The 20059-nt window shown below is 37.0% G+C and overlaps 1 protein-coding gene across 3 annotated transcripts in view; it reads right to left on the reverse strand.

The window, feature by feature from the left end:
• The window catches only part of TNKS (tankyrase), a 148303-nt gene that overhangs the window by 17573 nt on the left and 110671 nt on the right, over nt 1–20059 (reverse strand). The window contains exons 12-19 of one of the 3 annotated variants that reach the window (XM_036458987.2): nt 18280–18451; nt 12020–12099; nt 8857–9002; nt 5910–6075; nt 4220–4439; nt 3825–3934; nt 2574–2762; nt 344–581 (exon numbers count right to left, since the gene is read on the reverse strand). In XM_036458987.2, coding sequence (XP_036314880.1) covers nt 344–581; nt 2574–2762; nt 3825–3934; nt 4220–4439; nt 5910–6075; nt 8857–9002; nt 12020–12099; nt 18280–18451 — 1321 coding nt within the window. The remainder of the gene's footprint in view (nt 1–343; nt 582–2573; nt 2763–3824; nt 3935–4219; nt 4440–5909; nt 6076–8856; nt 9003–12019; nt 12100–18279; nt 18452–20059) is intronic. The other 2 variants (XM_036458988.2, XM_036458989.2) reach the window with 2 other exon arrangements.

A 20059-nucleotide genomic window follows, 5' to 3' on the forward strand; every position in this document is an offset into this window, starting at 1 on the left:
GTGTAATATTCAACTATTGATATAAAATTCCAAAGTTATCAGCTACCAGTTTAGTTTCATTCCTTAAATAATCTGTTTTTCCTGATATATTCAATAATAAGACTCAGTAATACTATGGTTGGAAATTGATGTACTGAGACATAAACATGTAAGAATGTGGGTGCCAAGACATTCATTCTATGAAGACATATTTCTCATAAGCTGCTGTATATATGAAAACCTACAGTGAGTTAAGATATCTGTAAGTGAGGTGTGCAATGATTACCAATAGAAAAAAAGGGAATCTGTTACATAAAACAAACAAAAAACAAGAACCAAATAAGTATTCGCAGGGCATACTCACCTTCTCCTTCCTTCCTTTCTGTGCCCGCTGCGCCATCCCCTGCATTGGACGCCCCTCCTACTGCCAATTCCGCTAAAGGGACAGTGAGGTTATCTATGCTGCTGGCAGCGGACAGGCAGGAGGGCGTGGATGCTGGTGAGATGAGAGAGGCACTCACTACGGTAGCCTGAGGTTTAAAACAGGTAGGTAAGGCCTCTGGGGGCATGGCATCAATCAGCAAAGCTCTGATATCGTCAGCCTAAAAGTGATACAAAAAAACACAAAAATATACACTTTTAAGTGGTAAGCTTTTCACTAAAGCCGAAAGTACATTGTGATTTTCCCCCCCTCCAATAAATGCCTCATTATCTCCTATTTGTTTTTAGTCATTTCTTCTTCTTCCCTTCTCTCATCCACAGCTCTGAAGACTATATAGTTTCAGTAGGTAGAACTGGAGAAACTATTAATTAAAAAAGTATTTCATTTTTTGAGCATTGAATGTAAAGTTTGAAGACTATAATTAAGAACACTATTATATACTTGAAATTTGCTGAGAGTAGAATAAGTGTTCTGGCAAAAAAAAAAAAAAAAAAAAAAAAGAGTTAGCTATGAGAAAAAAATATCTACGAATGTGAACTATGTTGATTCCTGAAAACACTTTTAACATTAAGTGAAAAGTGTACACACAATTGTTCAGATTACACATGTATTTAAAGGATATGCAAGTTAATAAAGATGTGAAGAATTAAAAATATTTCATCTTTCATTTTAAAAAGCGCATTGTAGAGTGTTGATTTTAAATCTTTGCTTTAGAATTAGTTTCCATATTTATTTACTGTGTTTTGTTTATACTTAAGCAACTACAACAGTTTTTGTTCAGCTATTTAGTGCACACGATTTAAGGCACAATTAAAATCTGCTGAAATTTTAGAGGAACAGTACATTAATTTGGCTAGCTTTTAATGAACTTTATAGTTTTTTGCCATAACTGTTGTCAGAGGATGTGCCCGACAGTTCATCCCTCCCTGTATGTATGTCTGTTTCCCTTCTCCAGAATCTGGCTTGCCCATCAACTGCTGTGAGCAATAGAATGCAGAGGAAGTGATGGTCTGAGGCTCTGAGCCAGGATTTAAAAGGACTGACAGCTTCTACTTTTCCTTCCTTAGAAGCCATCCTCCATGCTGTAAAGAAGTTTGCATACCACGCAGAGAGGCCCTGTAGGATGCAAGGTCATCCTGGACACTGCAGCTTTATCTGAGGTCCCGGTAAGGTAAGTGCACAGAACTACCTCGCTGAACCCAGTCAGCCCACAGAATCACTGTATGAAGCCACTCACTCAATTTTGGTTAAGCTACTAAGTGTTTTAAAATCATTTGTTACTTAGCAATAGATACATGAAACAAAATGTGGCTTGGAAATGTATTTTTGGCCTAAAAATATGGTTAGTTATTGTGACCATTATTAACTCCCAGATTTTCAGAAACTTCAGGAAGATAATGCATGTTTTAACCTTGTAGTTACATAATATTTAACCACAAAAAAGTAATTCTTAGTTTTAAAAATATTTCTACAATATATCAGTTTATTTTTCTATCTTCAGAAGAATAATATATTGTCCAGAAGTAAATTTTTTCTAACTATCCCAAAGCCTCAGGCAAATTATCATGAATAACAGTTGCTCTAGAGCAGTGGTCGGCAAACTCATTAGTCAACAGAGCTAAATATCAACAGTACAACGATTGAAATTTCTTATGAGAGCCAGATTTTTTAAACTTAAAACTTCTTTTAAAGCCACTTCTTCAAAATAGACTCGCCCAGGTTGTGGTATTTTGTGGAAGAGCCACACTCAAGGGGCCAAAGAGCCACATGTGGCTCGTGAGCTGCAGTTTGTTGACCACGGCTTTAGAGTAATACACCTAATGTAAAAGGCTTAAGATACTTTTATGAGTGTAATTCTTTGAGAATACACTCTAAATATGTATTTTTCTATGATTCATCTTTTCCCTCCAAGATAAACTTGTCAAAAAGAATTGCATTAGCTTACACTACTTAGTTTTTCTTAACAGAGTTTTAAAGTATATTAAAAAAAAAAAAAAGCAAATTAAAAAAATTTCAGAAGGAAGGAAGTCTGTTCCTATTCTAAGTGAAACATGCAGTTCAATACTAATGGCCCTGCTAGGCCCTACAATGTAATGTCATCTCTGAAGAGTATAAAAAAAGCAAGCGTGAGGACTTTAAAATGAGGACTTACTGTTGCCAGATCTAAGGGTGTCTGACCTTCCTGGTTCTTCATAGTCGGATCTGCTCCATGCGCTAGGAGGAGGGCACATAACTGGGTCCTTCCTTTTTGGGCTGCCTCATGAAGAGGAGTAAAAGCCCACTTATCTGTTGCATTTACACATGTGTTGTATTTTATCAATAATGCTGCTATGTCCACATGCTGAAGAAAAGAAAAAGATGTGAAGAGTTAAGAAAGATTACCTGGCAAAGCTCCATCACATATACTTCCTTTATTTCACATTTTCACTCCCTCTAGATCTCTATGAAGACATTTATTCTATAAAAGGAGTATTTACCCTACCCCCCTCCCTGTATTCTGGACTACATCCTTCCTTGCCTCCTCCAGAATATCAGTTCCACAGTTATTACTTTATCCTATAGTCCTAATTCTTCATGGGAAAATTTAATATTTTTATTTAGCCTTCTAACATATTCAGGCTTAACTTAAAAACAAACATTTCTCTTCTGACCCACAATGTGGCATCTGGAGTTCTATATCCCAATATGGACTAAGTGGATGAGCAGACAAGCACAGCAGCGTTCATGCTCTTCCCATGTGATCACTGGGCCTGAAGTGGCCCATAGTGACTCCAGGCCATCAGTTCCAACATCTGGCACCAAGGCAGCCCATGCATTCCTCTTCCTCTTTTGGCTGATGATTCGTTACAGTGCTTTGGACTTTCACTGTGGGCTTTTAGGTAGTCAATTCAAATTCTATGAAACTATATATACCAATAATTCAACCATTTACTTGGTTATTTAAAAAATGTGGATAAACATAAGCAACCACAATTTCCATACCTATAAAGGATTCCTGGTTTTTATAATTTCTAAAATCTACTTGTGATAGAGTATTATTTGTATCAATAAGTATTAACTGAACAGCCATTACAGACCTATGATCTTCTATAATAATAAAAACGTAATATGCTAATTAGACCGGATGTCCTTCTGGAAGTCCTTCATTCTGGACAAAGCTGTAATGGGCGGTGGACGGGATCAAGGCCCTTGCACAAATTTCGTGCATTGGGCCTCTAGTTGTACTATAAAAAGTGTGGTCCTTGGCCAAAAAGAGAGTTGAGCTTAATTGGGAAGGCTAGAAACATTCTGAATAGAAAATTATAATTGTGCTAAATTATCTACTTATTTCATACATAGTATACATGTAACAAAACAGTAAATGTCAGTAAAGTTTTCTAGACTTGAACTTTAGCATGCTCACCCCATAGGACGCTGCATTATGAAGAGGAATTAAGCCACCTTTGTCTTGGGCATTAACATCTGCTCCGTGCTCTAGAAGATATTCCGCTACTTCCAGGTTATTGTAGCCGGCTGTTAGAGTAAAAAAAGGCAAACATGTCAGCTTAAAGGGAAAAAAATTGTATATAAATAATAAGGATTGGAAAAATGCTAAAGTTATAATACATTTTGCTTTAAAAGCTAATACTATGATTACATAATTAAGAAGCTTTACAGTAAAAAATTATATAAAATTATGCCAATCAAAAGGATTTTCTAAGGAGTACTCTTTATGCTCAACATTCCTTTCATCTCACAGGAATCTATATTAAGTACCAAAGAAGGGCAAGGAGGCTTAGGCATGCGCATGATGCCTACCTGCCAGGTGCAGAGGGGTTGAGTTTCTCCCCTGGGTGTCTCTGCAGTTGATATTCTCTGGGGTGCAGAGTTTTTGCACTCTTGCCAGGCAGCCTTTCTTGGCAGCATCCAGCAAGGCAGCATCTCCTCTCAGTAAGTCCTGAATATCTGTGTCTCCTTCTTTAACCAAATCTAAAGGTGTGTTTCCATCTCTGTTCTTCTTAGTTGGATCTGCTCCATGCTACAAAGGAAAAAAAAAAAAAAATGGGTTTGTACTTTCCACAGTATTTTTCTTCAGGTTTTTTTTATTTAACTTCTCCTTCACTCATCTAAGGAAAGTTATCTATTCTTCATGCATTTTTAACAAAGAGGAAGTATCCTGTTTTATTTGTCAAATTCCCTATTTAGTTAGCAGTATCCTGGATCAACTTTCTAACTACTACTAAACCAAAGCCCAAAGTCTAAGAATGGTGAAATGGCAAAATACTAAGTATCTTTTACTTTTCATCCAATATACTTTCACAGACTCCAAACTGTCTTTAGAAACACCGTTTCCTTTTGAGAATAGTCTGAATGTTAATTTTGATCAGATTTCAATTACATAAAGATATTCAGTGAATATCATGAAAAAAAAGAAAGAAGAGGAAAATACACAAGTAGAAAAAGTACTTAATTCTAAATGCAGAAGAAAGTTTGGTAATTTTAAAATATTTTTATTGTAAGTCTTAACCCCTATCATGAAATTAGGTAAAAATGTATTAACAATTAATTTGCTTTTAAGAGTTCAATCATACATATACTATGAAATAGAGTAAATAAAAGTCAAGAATATTTATTATGACAGTCTGCTACAGACCCACTGGAGAAATTTGAAAGATACAAGATAGACAATGAATTCACAGTGACTTGCTAGCCAGTGATAATAGAAATGCGCATCAAATACAGTGTTATTCTCAATACTCATAATGATATATTTGATGCCATAAGAATGGTGGAGGAAGAATTTTATTTATATTTAACCCAGGACAAGTTTTTCTCTAGTTAGAGAAAGAGAAAGAGAGAGGAAGAGAGAGAGAGAGAGAGAAAGAGAGAGAGAGAGAGAGAGAGAGAGAGAGAGTGTAAAATACATGTCTGGTCATTTTTTACATCCTTTAAAAAGAACCCAAAATTGTTTAGTTTCACATTAACTACTAGTTCTACGATTTCATGTATAATCAAAAATTTATATAAATAACTTTGTTTAGATTATCTTACATTTTAATTAAAATCTGATTTTAAAATAAAGTTTTTATGAAATATATAGTTTAATAATGAGGAATGAGTTTGTTAACAATAAAGTAGCCAGTAAAAAAATAAAAATAAAATAAAATCAAACTTGATAAAAAACAACTTGTTTTTCCTTAAATGTTTTCTGATATTAATACTGTAAGTATTAGATAAGCAATGCAAACTAATTCAACTCTTTCGAAAACCTGCCTTGATGAGCTCTAATTATCTGAACTTAATCAAATCAGTTCGAAGGTACTTCAGACACTACTCAGAGCTAAGCACGTATCGTGATACCACGCTTAAACATCCCCCCCAAAGAGGAAAGGGGAAGCGTCTCCATAGCACGTACTGTACATAACAGAATTTACCTTGATGTAATTTTATATACTAACCAAAAATAAACATAATTACTTTATACTTTATAATTTTTAAAATTACATACTTTTAAAAGGAGCTTGCAGATTTCATATTTTCCTTTAGCTGCTGCTTCATGTAGAGGAGTAAATTTCCATAAGTCCGCCACATTGACAGAAGCCCCATGCCTTACTAAAAGCTCAGCTACTTCATAGTGTCCATATGAACAAGCATTATGAAGGGGCACCAGGCCACTAAACAGAAGAAAATTATTTTTAAGACATATGATAAACCTTTTGAGTTAAAATGATACTTATGAAAATAATAATGAAATTCTTCTATGGCATTGGCCATACTAAAGACTCACTTAGAAAATTCTACTCTGGTCTTGAAGATATAGTCATCCATTTCCAAGTGAGGATTAATAATTTTTAAGATGGCCCTTTCAATATAAAGACTTTCCATAGTTTCTTGGTGAAGGATATAAATTTAGCAATCCTTATTCTTAAAATACACACACACACACACACACACACACACACACACATGTTCTATCCCAATACTTCCTTTTTATTTTATTGATTTAGAGAAAGAGAGGGAGGGAGAGGTTAATTCTTGTATGTGCCCTGATAGGGGATGGGAATGGCAACCTTGGCGTATTGGGATGATGCTCTAACCAACTGAGCTAACTGGCCAGAGCCTCCATCACAATACTTTTTAAAGAAATATGTATTTTATTTATTTTTTACAGAGAGGAAGGGAGAGGGATAGAGAGCTAGAAACATCGATGAGAAAGAATCATCGATCACCTGCCTCTTGCACAACCCCTACTGGGGATGTGCCTGCAACCAAGGTACATGCCCTTGACTGGAATCGAACCTGGGACCCTTCAGTCCGCAGGCGCCGATGCTCTGTCCACTGAGCCAAACCAGTTTCGGCCCATCACAATACTTTTAATTTAGGTTTCATGCTGACAATATAAAGCAACACTACAAAGTGATTTTAGCAATAACTACTCAATAATTAAATTTATCATCTCTCAAATGTTCTCTGATCTGGGTTTTCCTAATGATATCTGCAATCTTAGAAAATATACAATGCAATTTAGGTTATTTATTTAGGCAAATTCTACCTTTAGGTGTTCATTTTTTTGTTTTTTTTCCTGTGCAAGAGTTTAAATATTTAGGTGCCAAGTAATGAAAACTCAAAATCTAAGTGACAAAGAAACTTAAGTATTTGTTAAAGAAAATTGAAAACTCGAAATCTAAGTGACAAAGAAACTTAAGAATTTGTTAAAGATAATTGAAAACTCGAAATCTAAGTGACAAAGAAACTTAAGTATTTGTTAAAGAAAATAATGGTGTGAACCACAAACTCCAGTCAGATAAGAGAATCTAGCTGCCTTATTATGAGCAAACTATTCTGAGAGGATTCTACGTTCTGATGAGAAGGCAGCTGATAGTCTAAAACAGTGTTTTTCAACCTTTTTTGGGCAAAGGCACACTTGTTTCATGAAAAAAATCACGAGGCACACCACCATTAGAAAATGTTAAAAAATTTAACTCTGTGCCTATATTGACTATATATAAAGTAATTCTCTTGAATAGGAATCAAATAAACACAAAGAAAGTATTTTATAATTACTTTATTATGAAATATTAAGTAAACAAAATAGTGAAAAATTATAAAATTCTTGTCTTGTCTGCACCTACGGCACACCAGGCAGTGTGCCGCGGAACAGCGGTTGAAAAACGCTGGTCTAAAAGGACCAAAAATGTTCCCATAAAAAAAGGTGCATCAAAAGGGTAAGTTTTAGTTGCACTTAAGAAATGGAGCAAACTAGGTACAAGTGCCTTTTTATTTAGAGATCATGCTTTTTTTTCTTCTTCTTTTTAATGTTTTGAGATCAAAATTCTAATTGCTAAAATGGGCAATATTAACAAATGTTGCTCTCCAGGACACTGTAATATTTTGAAAGAGCTACTGAATACTTATGTCTGGTGTGTCCCGTAACAGTTAGTTGAAATCTAAGTTGTATGGTTTAATTCTATAGTATTGTATAGAAAGGTGCTTACTTATTTATATTTTGAGATGATATGAAATTAACACAGAAGCAGCTCATTTCAATTAAAACTTCCTCTTGCATTTCTAAATAACTTTCATGGTTAGTACTTTAAAAACTCTGTCTAGCCCTAGCTTGTTTGGCTCAGTGGATGATAGAGTGTAGCTTGTGGACTATAAGTTCCCAGGTTCTATTCCGGTCAAGGGCACATGTCAGGGGTGGCGGGATTAATCTCCAGTAGGGGGCATACAGTAGTCAGCTGATCAATGATTCTCTCTTATCACTGATGTTTCTATCTCTCTCTCTTCCTCTCCCTTCCTCTCTAAAATCAATAAAAATATATTTAAAAAATACACAACTCTGTCTAGATAAACAGAAGTAATTTAGTAAAACTAATATAAAAATATAAATGTGAATTAGTAAAAAATAAAATGTTTCTATTTTAGTACTGATGACTTTAGGATGGATGGCTTCTTTTGGAAGAGATACATTTTTTTATGGCAAAACAAGGGATAAACAATAAATTATAAACTATATAAACACATTCATACTATATACAGGCATTAAAAGGAGGAGATAAATTATTAAATTCTGATATGGAAAGATATTCAAGATATACTACTAGATGAAAAAAGCAAACTGCAAAGCAAACTGTCTGGAATGACATTATTTATGCTAGAAACCACCACAAACCCCACAGCAGCATACACGCTAGTACATGCAATTAAAAAATTGGGAGGATTACAACAAAATTTTAATGCTGTAATTAAATCTCTAAGAGGTGAAATTTTACTTTCTATACATTTCTATGTTTTAATTTATCTTTTAAACTTTAAAACACATGTATTACTTTTTTAAAATAGGGAAAACAATCAAAGACTTCAAAAATATTAATATATATATATATATATATATATATATATGTTTTAAGTCTCAAAAGAATGAATCCAAACAGCTGGATCCTGACACATACCCTTTGTCTTTGGCATGGACGTCGGCACCGTGGTGTAGAAGGTACTCCACAACAGACACACGATTATAGCCTGCCGCAAAGTGTAAGGGCGTAGAATGCCGGCCCTCTAAATCTCGGCAATTCACATTTTGAGGGCTGCAGAGTTGCTTTGATGGCACATACACACAGACAAGCATAAGAAGAACATTAACATTTAGCCACAGACTTTGCTCCAAAATACTATAGGTATTTGGATAATTTGTATTTTTCTAATATTTATTTCCAAAGATTAGGTAATACAAGTGATGTTTAAAAATCAGTACTATGTTTAGAAATATCCTTACTATTAACAGAGCAATTGACTCACAAAATGCTAATAAAAAGAAAAAACCCATAATAAAGCAAGCATTTGCAAGGCAACTGCTGCCTTACTTTTTCATCTTTATAAGGCTTTTGCTCCCCAAGACTGCTTGTCACAGCTATTCTTCTCTCAAAAAGGAGCAGCCCCACTAGATTTCAGAGTTACCCAGAGTTCTTGGGGTGAGAAAAAAGGCTCTGGAAAAACTTTATTAATTCTGCTTGGGCCAAACACTTGGATCCAATATAGAGTTTGCTTATTAAAAAGTGACAAAGTTTAGTTTGAAAAAAATAATCTGATATGACTACCAATGACAATATTGCAGTTGGCCTTTCTTAAAAAACAAAACAAAAAGATAATAAAACCAACAAAGCCGTGCAGTCCAGAGTGCTTTACTTAATCTTTGGGGGATGTTTGTCTAACTCTGCAAGTCAAACTGCTTCTAATCATATTCTAATTTTTGGTTTTACTTCCACCTCTTTCAGCTATGCCCTCCAAGTCTCTCTCTTATCTTCTTTTCTCCTTTTGAATGCTACCATTTCAGTACCCACTCCACTCACCTTGATTACAAGCAGTAGAAGCAAAGTAAGAGCTGACAGGCTGCATCACCAGTGGTGACAGATGAATTACAATGATATTGGAACAATCATTTACAATTTGTAAAAAATGTCAGATTCTTTCAATAAATTGCTATCTGTGAAATTGATCATTATCTCCATTTTATAAATAAACCAAGGCTCAGTGAGGTTAAGTGAAATCCTTTTTCATGGAGTTGGTAAGTAGTAGTAAAGACTCAGACCCCGTTTTCCTGATTAATCTCCTGATCTTTTTGGTGCATGGCTGGCTAAAAATGAAGAACCTGTTTCTATTGATATACCCAATAGAGGCTTTCACACTGGTAGGGTGAAAGCAGGACTTTTCAGACGGTACAATTTTTACATGGCAGAAAAAAGCCTGGGTAGTATTAGGGAGCGCCTACAATCGCATCAACTCTGTGGGAAAGCACAGACTCTAACTGCTGAAGAACATTACCATCTGGCCAAGTCAAACATCTTATCTTTTCATGACAAGTGAGTCTGTGCTACATTAACACATAAATTAGAGAATAAAAAAATACAATTAAATAGAAACCAATAAATACATAAACTAAAAAGAAAGGCTGCAAAAATTGCTAGCAAACATCAGTGGTGTCTTACATGACTGAAGCACTTACTCTTCTGGTTCTTATTTTCTACTTTAACTTTTTTCTCCCCAGAGAATACTGGCAAAATAGGGATGAGGGAGGAAATAAAGAAACACAACTCATTTTACCAGGTTACAAAAATAAAGCTCCATTCTGCTTATTAAGTGCTTGCTTTTCAATATTTGGAAGTTTTTTATTCTGTAGTCTGTTTTACTTTCTTTTTGAATGGCAAAGCAATTTCACATCCTTTCAAGCTGCTTTATATAATGTCAAGTACGTTACTCAGCAAACAGCTTTTCTTCTAATATCTAATTTCTAATACTTTCTAAAACCTCCAGGGAAAGAAATTTATGCAATCTAATTCTCACTTAATTTGTGCTTTTTCTTCTGCCATGTTGATTCCATTAAAAAAAAAAATACAGTTGGTCCTTTATTGTGAATAGACTGTTTAAGAAACTGAAAGCTGCAGTATACTTATACACAAAAGGTAAGGAATTTTGTTAATTTATTATATTAAAAAAAGTTTTAATTTCATTTTAATAGGTACATGTAGCAATTCTAGTGTGGAGATTACAATGCTGTGACACAGAAAAGGAATGCTAAGCATTTTTTATATTTAAACATTTTCCTTTATTAGAATACACTTCAAATTACAGAGTATTTTTAAGAAAACAAAAAACAAAACAAAACAAACACCCCCCGTAATTTTAGATCTAAGAGAACTTGAAATTTTCTCCCCAGTGGCTATTTATTTACTATTTTTCTTTAAATAACTTAGATGTTATAAGATGAAAGAGAGATTGAAAGTGACCACATATAATATTAAAACAAAAATAAAATTTCTAGGCCATAGAGCTTAAAAAGTGTGTACTGTCATTTTCAAATAGTATCCATCATCAGAGGCTAAAATTAGTTTACTAAAAATCAAAAAAATAGAATTGGCTTATTAATAAGTGACAAAGTTTAGTTTGAAAAATATAATCTAGTATATTCAGCAATTGGCCTTTCTTAAAAAAACAAAAAAAACCCCAACAAAATAAAAAACTATATCCCTTTGTGCTATCTTCATCTCTACATGAATGATTATAAATGGGAAGTATATATGTTTTTAAAAGTATATTTGATATTAGAATATACTTTTTATTTGAGAAACATTAAATTTATAACAATTGTTTTTATACCACAAATAAAGATTGATAAAATTTTGTTAGCAAGTAGAGTTACATAAAAAGGAAAAACCATCTTCTGCATATAAATAATTCATAATGGCTGCAGGATCATTCTTTCCCAGAGCCAATGTGAGAATCTCTTGGAAAACTTCAAGAAACACTGTTTTAAATATTATTGTACTATTACCTGGGCTTGAACTAGCTTAGAAATTTATGAATGCAGCTAAAAGTAACAATTTGATTAATATAAGTGAAAATAAAAGAGCTATCCCATAACCAGAAGAAAAGTAACTAAAAAGGAGTTTAATGGATATAAGGCACATATTAGGAAATTTTTCGTGGTTAAGAGTTCTCTCTTGTTTATATACCTGTTCTGCTCATCCCTTTTCCTTGTAGTTTTACTTAGAAGCTTAAAATGAAATGGTTAGCAAAGTTTCAATAGTGCTACTCAAAACATTAAAAGCATTAACTTACCTTCACAGTTTCCAAGTCTCCAGCTTTAGATGCCTCTAAGAGTCGATAGTCAACATCAGAAGTACGCATAGGTGTACTTTCTGCATAAAAGGAAAGACTAGTGTTGGCTTTCAAGGAATCACAGAGTAGTTAAAGAGGGTAAATTATTTGGTGAAAACAAAGAGAGAGATTAAGGGATCAGATTCTGAGACCTATCTTTTTCAATAGAGATAAGTGGTTTCTTACTTCAATCTATATCCATCTCATCCTAAGCCACATTAAAGTAAATTCTAAGACACATAAATCCGTCTCCAACCATGCTATTCTATTCTCCAAACTTTCCGGTCAATACTTGGCAAAGGGGAACGAAGATACAACGGACCATGAGATCATGATCATCTTCATGATTGATTAGTCTTACAAAGTGTTGTAGCAAAGCTTTGCCATAGATTTTTGTTATGCAAACCTAGGGAATCCATTCAACTTTCAGTATTTAATGTTTAGCCTTTCTTTTTCAGTTTTCTCAATATGAAACAGAAGTACTACTCCTGAAATTAGTGATCTTGGAAAACATAATCAGTGTACAAAAAAAGGCCTATCAAAAAAAGAAATTTAATTCACATTTCTTGAGTGGCTTTAGGAAAATACAATTTAAGATGTCTATAAAATGGAAGATGTGATATAAAAACTAAGTAGAATATAATTAAATTGGGCTAAGTCTAAAAGTATGAGGCTAACAAATGGAATCTTTTGATTAATCCAATATAAACAAAAATGCATTATACATTGGCCTCAATGAAAATGTTTAAAAAAACACGAATGTACTATATCACTCAAAATACACTTATGAACAGTAAGTGTGACTTTTATTTATTTATTTATTTATTTTTTTAAATTTAATCTTTATTGTTCATATTATTACAAAGGTTCCTCATTTCTTCCCCCCTCCACCAAGTTCCCTCCGCCCCCTCCCCACCCCTCATTGTCCTCATCCATAGGTGCACAGTTTATGTTCAGTCTCTTCCTCCCTCCCTTTCCCCAATAGTAAATCCCTTTTCAGATAGTAAATCAGTTACTTAGCATTTTCTCATATCAATAATATCTCCACATGCCCAATGATACACTTCACCCAAAAGACATTTCCAAATAGGTCAACCAGCCTCATCCAGGCCCCACCCAAGGCACTCACAGATCAACACCCCAGCACTATACTAACTCAACACATCCAGATCTAAGCCTGCATCACTTGATTCAGCAGACCCTCAAGTTCCCACAAAAGTTTCCAGCCATGTCTGAGAGGCAGCTGTGGGGCAGGGGCAGGCGAGGAGCGAGCTGTTCTGGGTCTGGCTGCTCCGGGCCTGGCCTCTGTTGCTCTGGTTCGTTCCACAACCAGCTGCTCCGGGTCTGGTCACTGCCGCTCCCGACCTAGTTGCTCTGGACTTGGCTGCTGCTGCTCCGGGCCTGGCCGCACCTGACCTGGCTGCTCTGGGCCCGGCTGCTTCGGGCCCAGCCGCTCCAGGCGGGCCTGCTCCGGCCTGCCGATCAGCCTGGCAGCGCTGCTTCAGGCTTGGCCGCACCAGACCCGGCTGCTCCGGGCCTGGCCGCTCCCAGCCTGGCAGCCGCTGCTCCAGGCCTGGCCGCTCCCAGCCTGGCAGCTGCTGCTCTGGGCCTGGCCACACCAGACCTGGTTGCTCTGGGCCTGGCCGCTCCCAGCCTGGCAACTGCTGCTTCAGGCTTGGCCGCACCAGACCCGGCTGCTCCGGGCCTGGCCGCTCCCAGCCTGGCAACCGCTGCTCCGGGCCTGGCAGCTCCCAGCCTGGCAACCGCTGCTCCGGGCCTGGCCGCACCAGACCCGGCTGCTCCGGGCCTGGCCGCTCCCAGAGTGGCAGCTGCTGCTCCGGGCCTGGCCGCACCAGACCCGGCTGCTCCGGGCCTGGCCGCTCCCAGCCTGGCAACCGCTGCTTCGGGCCTGGCCGCACCAGACCCGGCTGCTCCGGGCCTGGCCGCTCTCAGCCTGGCAGCTGCTGCTCTGGGCCTGGCTGCACCCGACCCGGCTGCTCCGGGCCTGGCCGCTCCCAGCCTGGCAACCACAGCCAGGCCCCAGAGCAGCAGCAGCCAGAACCAGAGCATCAACAGCCAGCACTGGAACAGCCAGACCTGGGGCAGTGGCAGCCAGGCCTGAGGCGGAGGCGGCCAAGCCCAGGGTGGTCAGTCCAGGAACACCCAGACCCAGAGTGGCTGGGCCCGGAGAAGCCGGGCCCAGAGTAGCCGAGTTGGGAGCAGCCAGGCCCAGAACAGCAGTAGCCAAGCCCGGAGCATCCAGGCTGGGAGCGGCCAGACTCGGAGCAGCCAGGCCCGGGGCAGTTGGGCCCAGAGCAGCCGGGTCGGGTACAGCCATGCCCGAAGCAGCAGCTACCAGGCTGGGAGCGGCCAGGCCCGGAGTAGCCGGGTCTGGTGCGGCCAGGCCCGGAGCAGCGGCTGCCAGGCTGGGAGCGGCCAGGCCCGGAGCGGCTGGGCCTGGAGCAGCCGGGCCCAGAGCAGCCGGGTTGGGTGCAGCCAGGTCCGGAGCAGCTGGGTCTGGTGCGGCCAGACCCGGAGCAGCGGCTGCCAGGCTGGGAGCAGCCAGGCCCGGAGCAGCGGCAGCCAGGCTGGGAGCGGCCAGGCCCGGAGTAGCCGGGTCTGGTGAGGCCAGGCCTGGAGCAGCAGCTGCCAGGCTGGGAGCCGCCAGGCCTGGAGCAGCGGCTGCCAGGCTGGGAGCGGCCAGGCCCGAAGCAGCGGTTGCCAAGTGTGACTTTTATAATATGTACACACATTCAGGTAATAGAAAAAAGGACTGAAGTCCAGGAGAATGGGTTTAGATTGGGCTCTATTAACTGTGATAGACAAAACACCTAATAGCTTAGTTTTTGCACCTATTAAGTGATTGCTGGTTTCCCTTAAATTCCCTTAAAATCCTTTAAGATTGCATTACTTTACGATTAGACATCTTTATTCAGTCCACTATCCAAATGGGAAGATTTACTGATGCTAAAGAAAGGTTTTAGATTTCAGAGGAAATACTTTTCTTTCTACTCTAAAGTCCTTCGTTCAGGAAAAAAGTTTTTACAGAGTGAGTTGTGAGAACTCTTCAATGAAAGAGAAATTGAATTTATTTAGTCACAATAATAATAGCAGATAAAAATGTTAATATTAAAGGGAGGAAAGAATAGAGGATTTCATCTAATAAAGTACATTTTTGAAATTATTTTTCTTTAAAAGAGAGATTATTACATTTGTTAGTTAGGAAGCATTGAGGAAGGGAATTAGGTTTTGCTCATCGTTATATTCCTTTTCACATGGAGATAATTCAGAAGGCATTGCTGAACTGACTTCCATGCTATTCTATATTGGGTCAGTGACGTCAAATCTTAACTCTTTGGCTTCCCTTATTCTGTCTTTTATGTCTCATTTGCCTCCATTCTAACTGTGCATGACATTACTTCATTTAAAGAGGCACATATTATATCCTCAATGACAGTGATTCTGGTAGTTGGCAAAACTCATTGAATCAGCCTTAGGAAATCTATAGATCATATTTTTAGTTTATCATTTCAACAGAATAAAATGACAACTATTTATGTACATAGAATTAGAACTTCAGATATTTTCAGATTCTAGTATTTGAAAGATACAATTATATGGCTGAATTTTTAAATTCTAAAAACGACTTGAAATTGGCACACCTGTCTTGATGCAGACTGATTTATAAAAGGTATAATTTTACAATAAAACAAAAATTGTTATTCTATATAGTAAAACCCTAATATGCAAAATAACTGGTCTCTATGATGCGCACTGACCATCATGGGGCAAATGCTCAACGTGGAAGCTGTATCCTGGTAGTCAGTGTTCTCCCACAGGGGGAGTGCCACTCAGCTAGAAGCCGGGCTCACGGCTGGCTAGTACAGAGACGGTAAGGAGTGAAGGGTCCCAGACTGCCAGGCTGAGGGACCCTTGCCCCCAATACATGAAATTTCGTGCACTGGGCCTCAGATGCTTTTTGAGAACTATGAGAAAGACTTAGTCCTAATCAAAGAATAGAGTTAGTTAAAGATATTGGTTAATTGCTAAACAAATAATGCATCCCTTATAAATCCTGAACAGGTTTAGATTCATTTTTAGAAATAATGCGAATAAAGTATTTGCTGAAAGGACACACACACACACACACACACACACACACACACACTGCCCAGGAGCTTCATACAAAGAGATGCACAATTTAAAAATGAGGTTAAAAAGGAAATATAGTCAAAAGAAGACTAGATGATATGCAAAATATTGTATTAATAAAATTCTTTATAAGCACGCTCTTTGAAGAGGATGAAAATAAATATTTCATGTAGTGTCAAAGGCTAGAAATTGGTTTCTAATTTTTTAGAAACCCCAATTCTTTCTGTCTCACCAGAATGAAAAACAAACAAACAAAAAGCTAAATAAGGACACATATATAGTAATAGCTTAATCCATAAAGAAGAAAAAAAGTCAAATATCCACTATACTATGAAAAAAAGCGCTAAAGTTTCAAAGCCTGAAAGGCAGTTGGTTATTTTAAAAAATCTCCTGTAGTCTTGTTGTTTAGTATTAGACTACAAAACTGGCAATAGATCTGAGTGGCTTATTTCAAAATGCAAATAACGCAAACGGAGATTTCAATTATAATTTAGCTATCATCAAATCCCCAAATCCTTACTTCTGTAAAGGATTAGGTAAAAGCAATGCAATAACCACAGTGGAATACATAATCAGAAGAATTCAGGTTAAGATCTGTTCAAAAGAACTGTCTGTGATGTTGAAATACTCCGTCTGTGCTGCTTAATACAGTAGCCACCAGCCATGTGTGGCTATTGAGTGTCTGAAATGAAGATAGTACAAATGATAAATGATTTAAAATTTTTATTTAATTTTAACTAATTTAAATTTAGCCACTTGTAGCTAGTGACTAACAATTAGATAGAGCTGGTTTAGAAAAAAGTCCAGCTGAAACCAGTTTGGCTCAGTGGTAGAGCGTCGGTCTGCGGACTGAAAGGTCCCAGGTTCGATTCCGGTCAGGGGCATGTACGTTGGTTGCGGGCACATCCCTGGTAGGAGGTGTGCAAGAGGCAGCTGGTTGATGTTTCTCATCGATGTTTCTAGCTCTCTATCTCTCTCCCTTCCTCTCTGTAAAAAATCAATAAAATGTATTAAAAAAAAAAAAAAAAAGAAAGAAAAAAGTCCAATCTTCTAAAAACAATTTTAAAATGCTCATTTTAAAAAACTGCTTATTTTCTTTAATCTGACATTAATTTTGACATAAATATTGCCAGTAGTTTATAATTAAAACTTACCATCATTTTTTAATGTTATAATTAGGACATTTAATATAGATTTTTGGAAGATGTCCATATAGTTAGATCATATTATTTATGAATTAACTTCTGGATAGTAAAAGAGATATTACAAAATATTCATTATAAAAAAGGGGCCCTGCGCCTGATGGGAGTAAAGGACTGGTAAGAACAAGAACTAGGACTTCAGAGTTCTAGTCTGTTACCTTCCTCATTTTACTCCCTCACTTTGTTACGTTATTCTGGAGCAGATAAACTCCACAGTCAAAATTAAAGAAATGAGAAATAAGGGTCAGGTGTATGAGATTTCTTTTGTATCAAGTTGATCATTTTTCAGTAGATGAATTGTGGTATTTTGTCTAATTTTGGGGTTTTGGGAACTAGTGTCTATTTTGTATCAGTCTTATGTATAGTCTTCTTCAATAAACTAAGCACTTAAATTATCAAACACTATACTTGATAGGCACTGTTAATATTCAGTCAGGTTTTATAATTATATTTAAGCCAGGAAAACACAAGGTAATTTCATAAAAGTGCAATGAAGTTAAAATTACAAAACACAGGTCAGAATATATCATTTGTAAGAATAATTGATTAAAGTTCCTAACCATATGAATGACCTGAAATTTTCTCTATTGACAGATTTTAGAGGTAGCATAATTCCACACTGCTTATATGAGCTTAAACTAATTTTTGATTGTAATACACAAGTCAGGTTTTTAACCTACCTCACCTCACCAAAAATGCTGACAGAGAGCCACTGCTAAACTATAAGCAAGGAAAAGCAGCAAAAATATTCAAACAAACAAACATTCCAAGAAGCTGCTAAAAACAGGAGGTACAAAGTCTGTCTGTGTTCATTAGTTGATGGGACATGGGAGAGAGAGAATGCAATGGTTAGCTATTTGAACTCACCACTCAGGATCTGCTGCACTGCCTCGTTTCCCATCTGCGCTGCAGTAAAGCCTTGTAAGGAGATGATGGAGGGGTCAGAGCCATAACTCAGCAGGAGGCGGCAGGTCTGCAGGTGACCTGCGAGGGCAGCTCTATGTAAAGCAGTCTGACCAAGAGTGTCCAGCGCATTCATCTGAAAAACCATTGGTGGGCACATGAAATCAAGCAAATAATTTCAAATGAGAAAATGCAATTGACATAGCTTTTGAAAAATGCCAAAGATTAACCATTATTAACTTTGCTCACTGGTTCTGCAGAAATATCATCTTCTTAAGTTAGCCTTTTCTGATCACCTTATTGAAAATTTTAACAAACCTATTCTTTCCCTAAATGACCATCTTTCTGTTCACCCTCTACTCCTTGCCATTCCCCTCAACAGCTAGAATATGGCCAGGACTTTGTCTAATATCCACTGCCTATCACATTAAAGATGTACATTAAATACTTCTGGATGAATATGTTTTATCAGACTTGTTCTCAGAATATAAAAACAACAGACTATGTAAACAAAGACAGTTAAAGTGATTACATATTTTTTTCTAATTTTAGAAAATAATTACTACTATAATAAAATGCCCTAGTTTAATTACAAATACATTTAACAAAAAAAAAAATAATTCAAAGATTCAAATGTTCCATTTTTAAAGGTTTGAAGAGTTGTGAAGAATAATACTTTAGTTTTAAAGCCAGGATATTAAACTTCTGGACCATGCTCATGATTTGGTCAAACCTTACTGGTCCTAAGCTGTTTTCCAGGATGCCCTGTAAATACTTTCTACTCCAATCAACCCCAAGTCCAAGTTCACTGTACATATTGCTACTTCAGAGAAGCCCTTCTTTCTGCCGTTCTGGATTATGAGATCCAGTGAAAGTCCCGCTCTTCTTGAAGCCCTCCTTGAATATGTGAAACCTCGATAATTTCTTTCTGAAGACTGTGATAGTTTGCTTCCCAAATAAAACTATTTTTATTTTTATTTTTTATTGACAATATGAACTATATTAGGTTTTCTGGGTCCCCTATAAAGCTCCTGTTAATGATGCATAGTAAATTATCAAATATCTGCTTACTGGTTATTCAAAACATTTGTGCACACCTACCAAATGCATGAGTAAGAAAAAAAGGATTTAAGAGAATGGAATTCCCTGTCTCCAGTCTTGCATCGTTACAAGTAAGGCTGTCAGACTTGGTTAGACAAGGGTTCATCTATATTCTTAATGGTGGTTTACAAATTCGCCATGAAATACTGACATATTTAATTACAGCAACTTTGCCATCAGAAAAATGACTGATTATACATAGACAGCATAAAAGCACAACCATAAGCATGTACTGATGGAAAATACAAGCTGCCAAAGTAAATTACTTGATATTTTTCTTATGAATAGTTCTTTATTATTTCTTCACCACAGGAGAAAAACTTAAATTTGAGAATATTCTAATCACTAATATTTTTCTGGAATTTAGATAAGAAACCCACTACATTTTTCAATTATAGTTATGAAAATCCTCAATGGAATTTATTAAATCATGGGAACATGGTTAGAGAATTATTACTCCAAAATACAGATCTTACCAAGTTATTCCTCAGCTGAGTGCCTTATTCAAATAAACTTGAATGAACCCCTCAGCATCACTTAAGGCAACCTATAATTTTTTTTGGCACCACTTGCTTTCTGTATTTTCCCATCACTGTCTAGTGCTCTGCTCCAGCTTTATTAGATTATGCTGAAGCCCCACCCA

Source organism: Pipistrellus kuhlii, unplaced genomic scaffold, assembly GCF_014108245.1.
Source record: "Pipistrellus kuhlii isolate mPipKuh1 unplaced genomic scaffold, mPipKuh1.p scaffold_m20_p_3, whole genome shotgun sequence".
NCBI lineage: Eukaryota > Metazoa > Chordata > Mammalia > Chiroptera > Vespertilionidae > Pipistrellus > Pipistrellus kuhlii.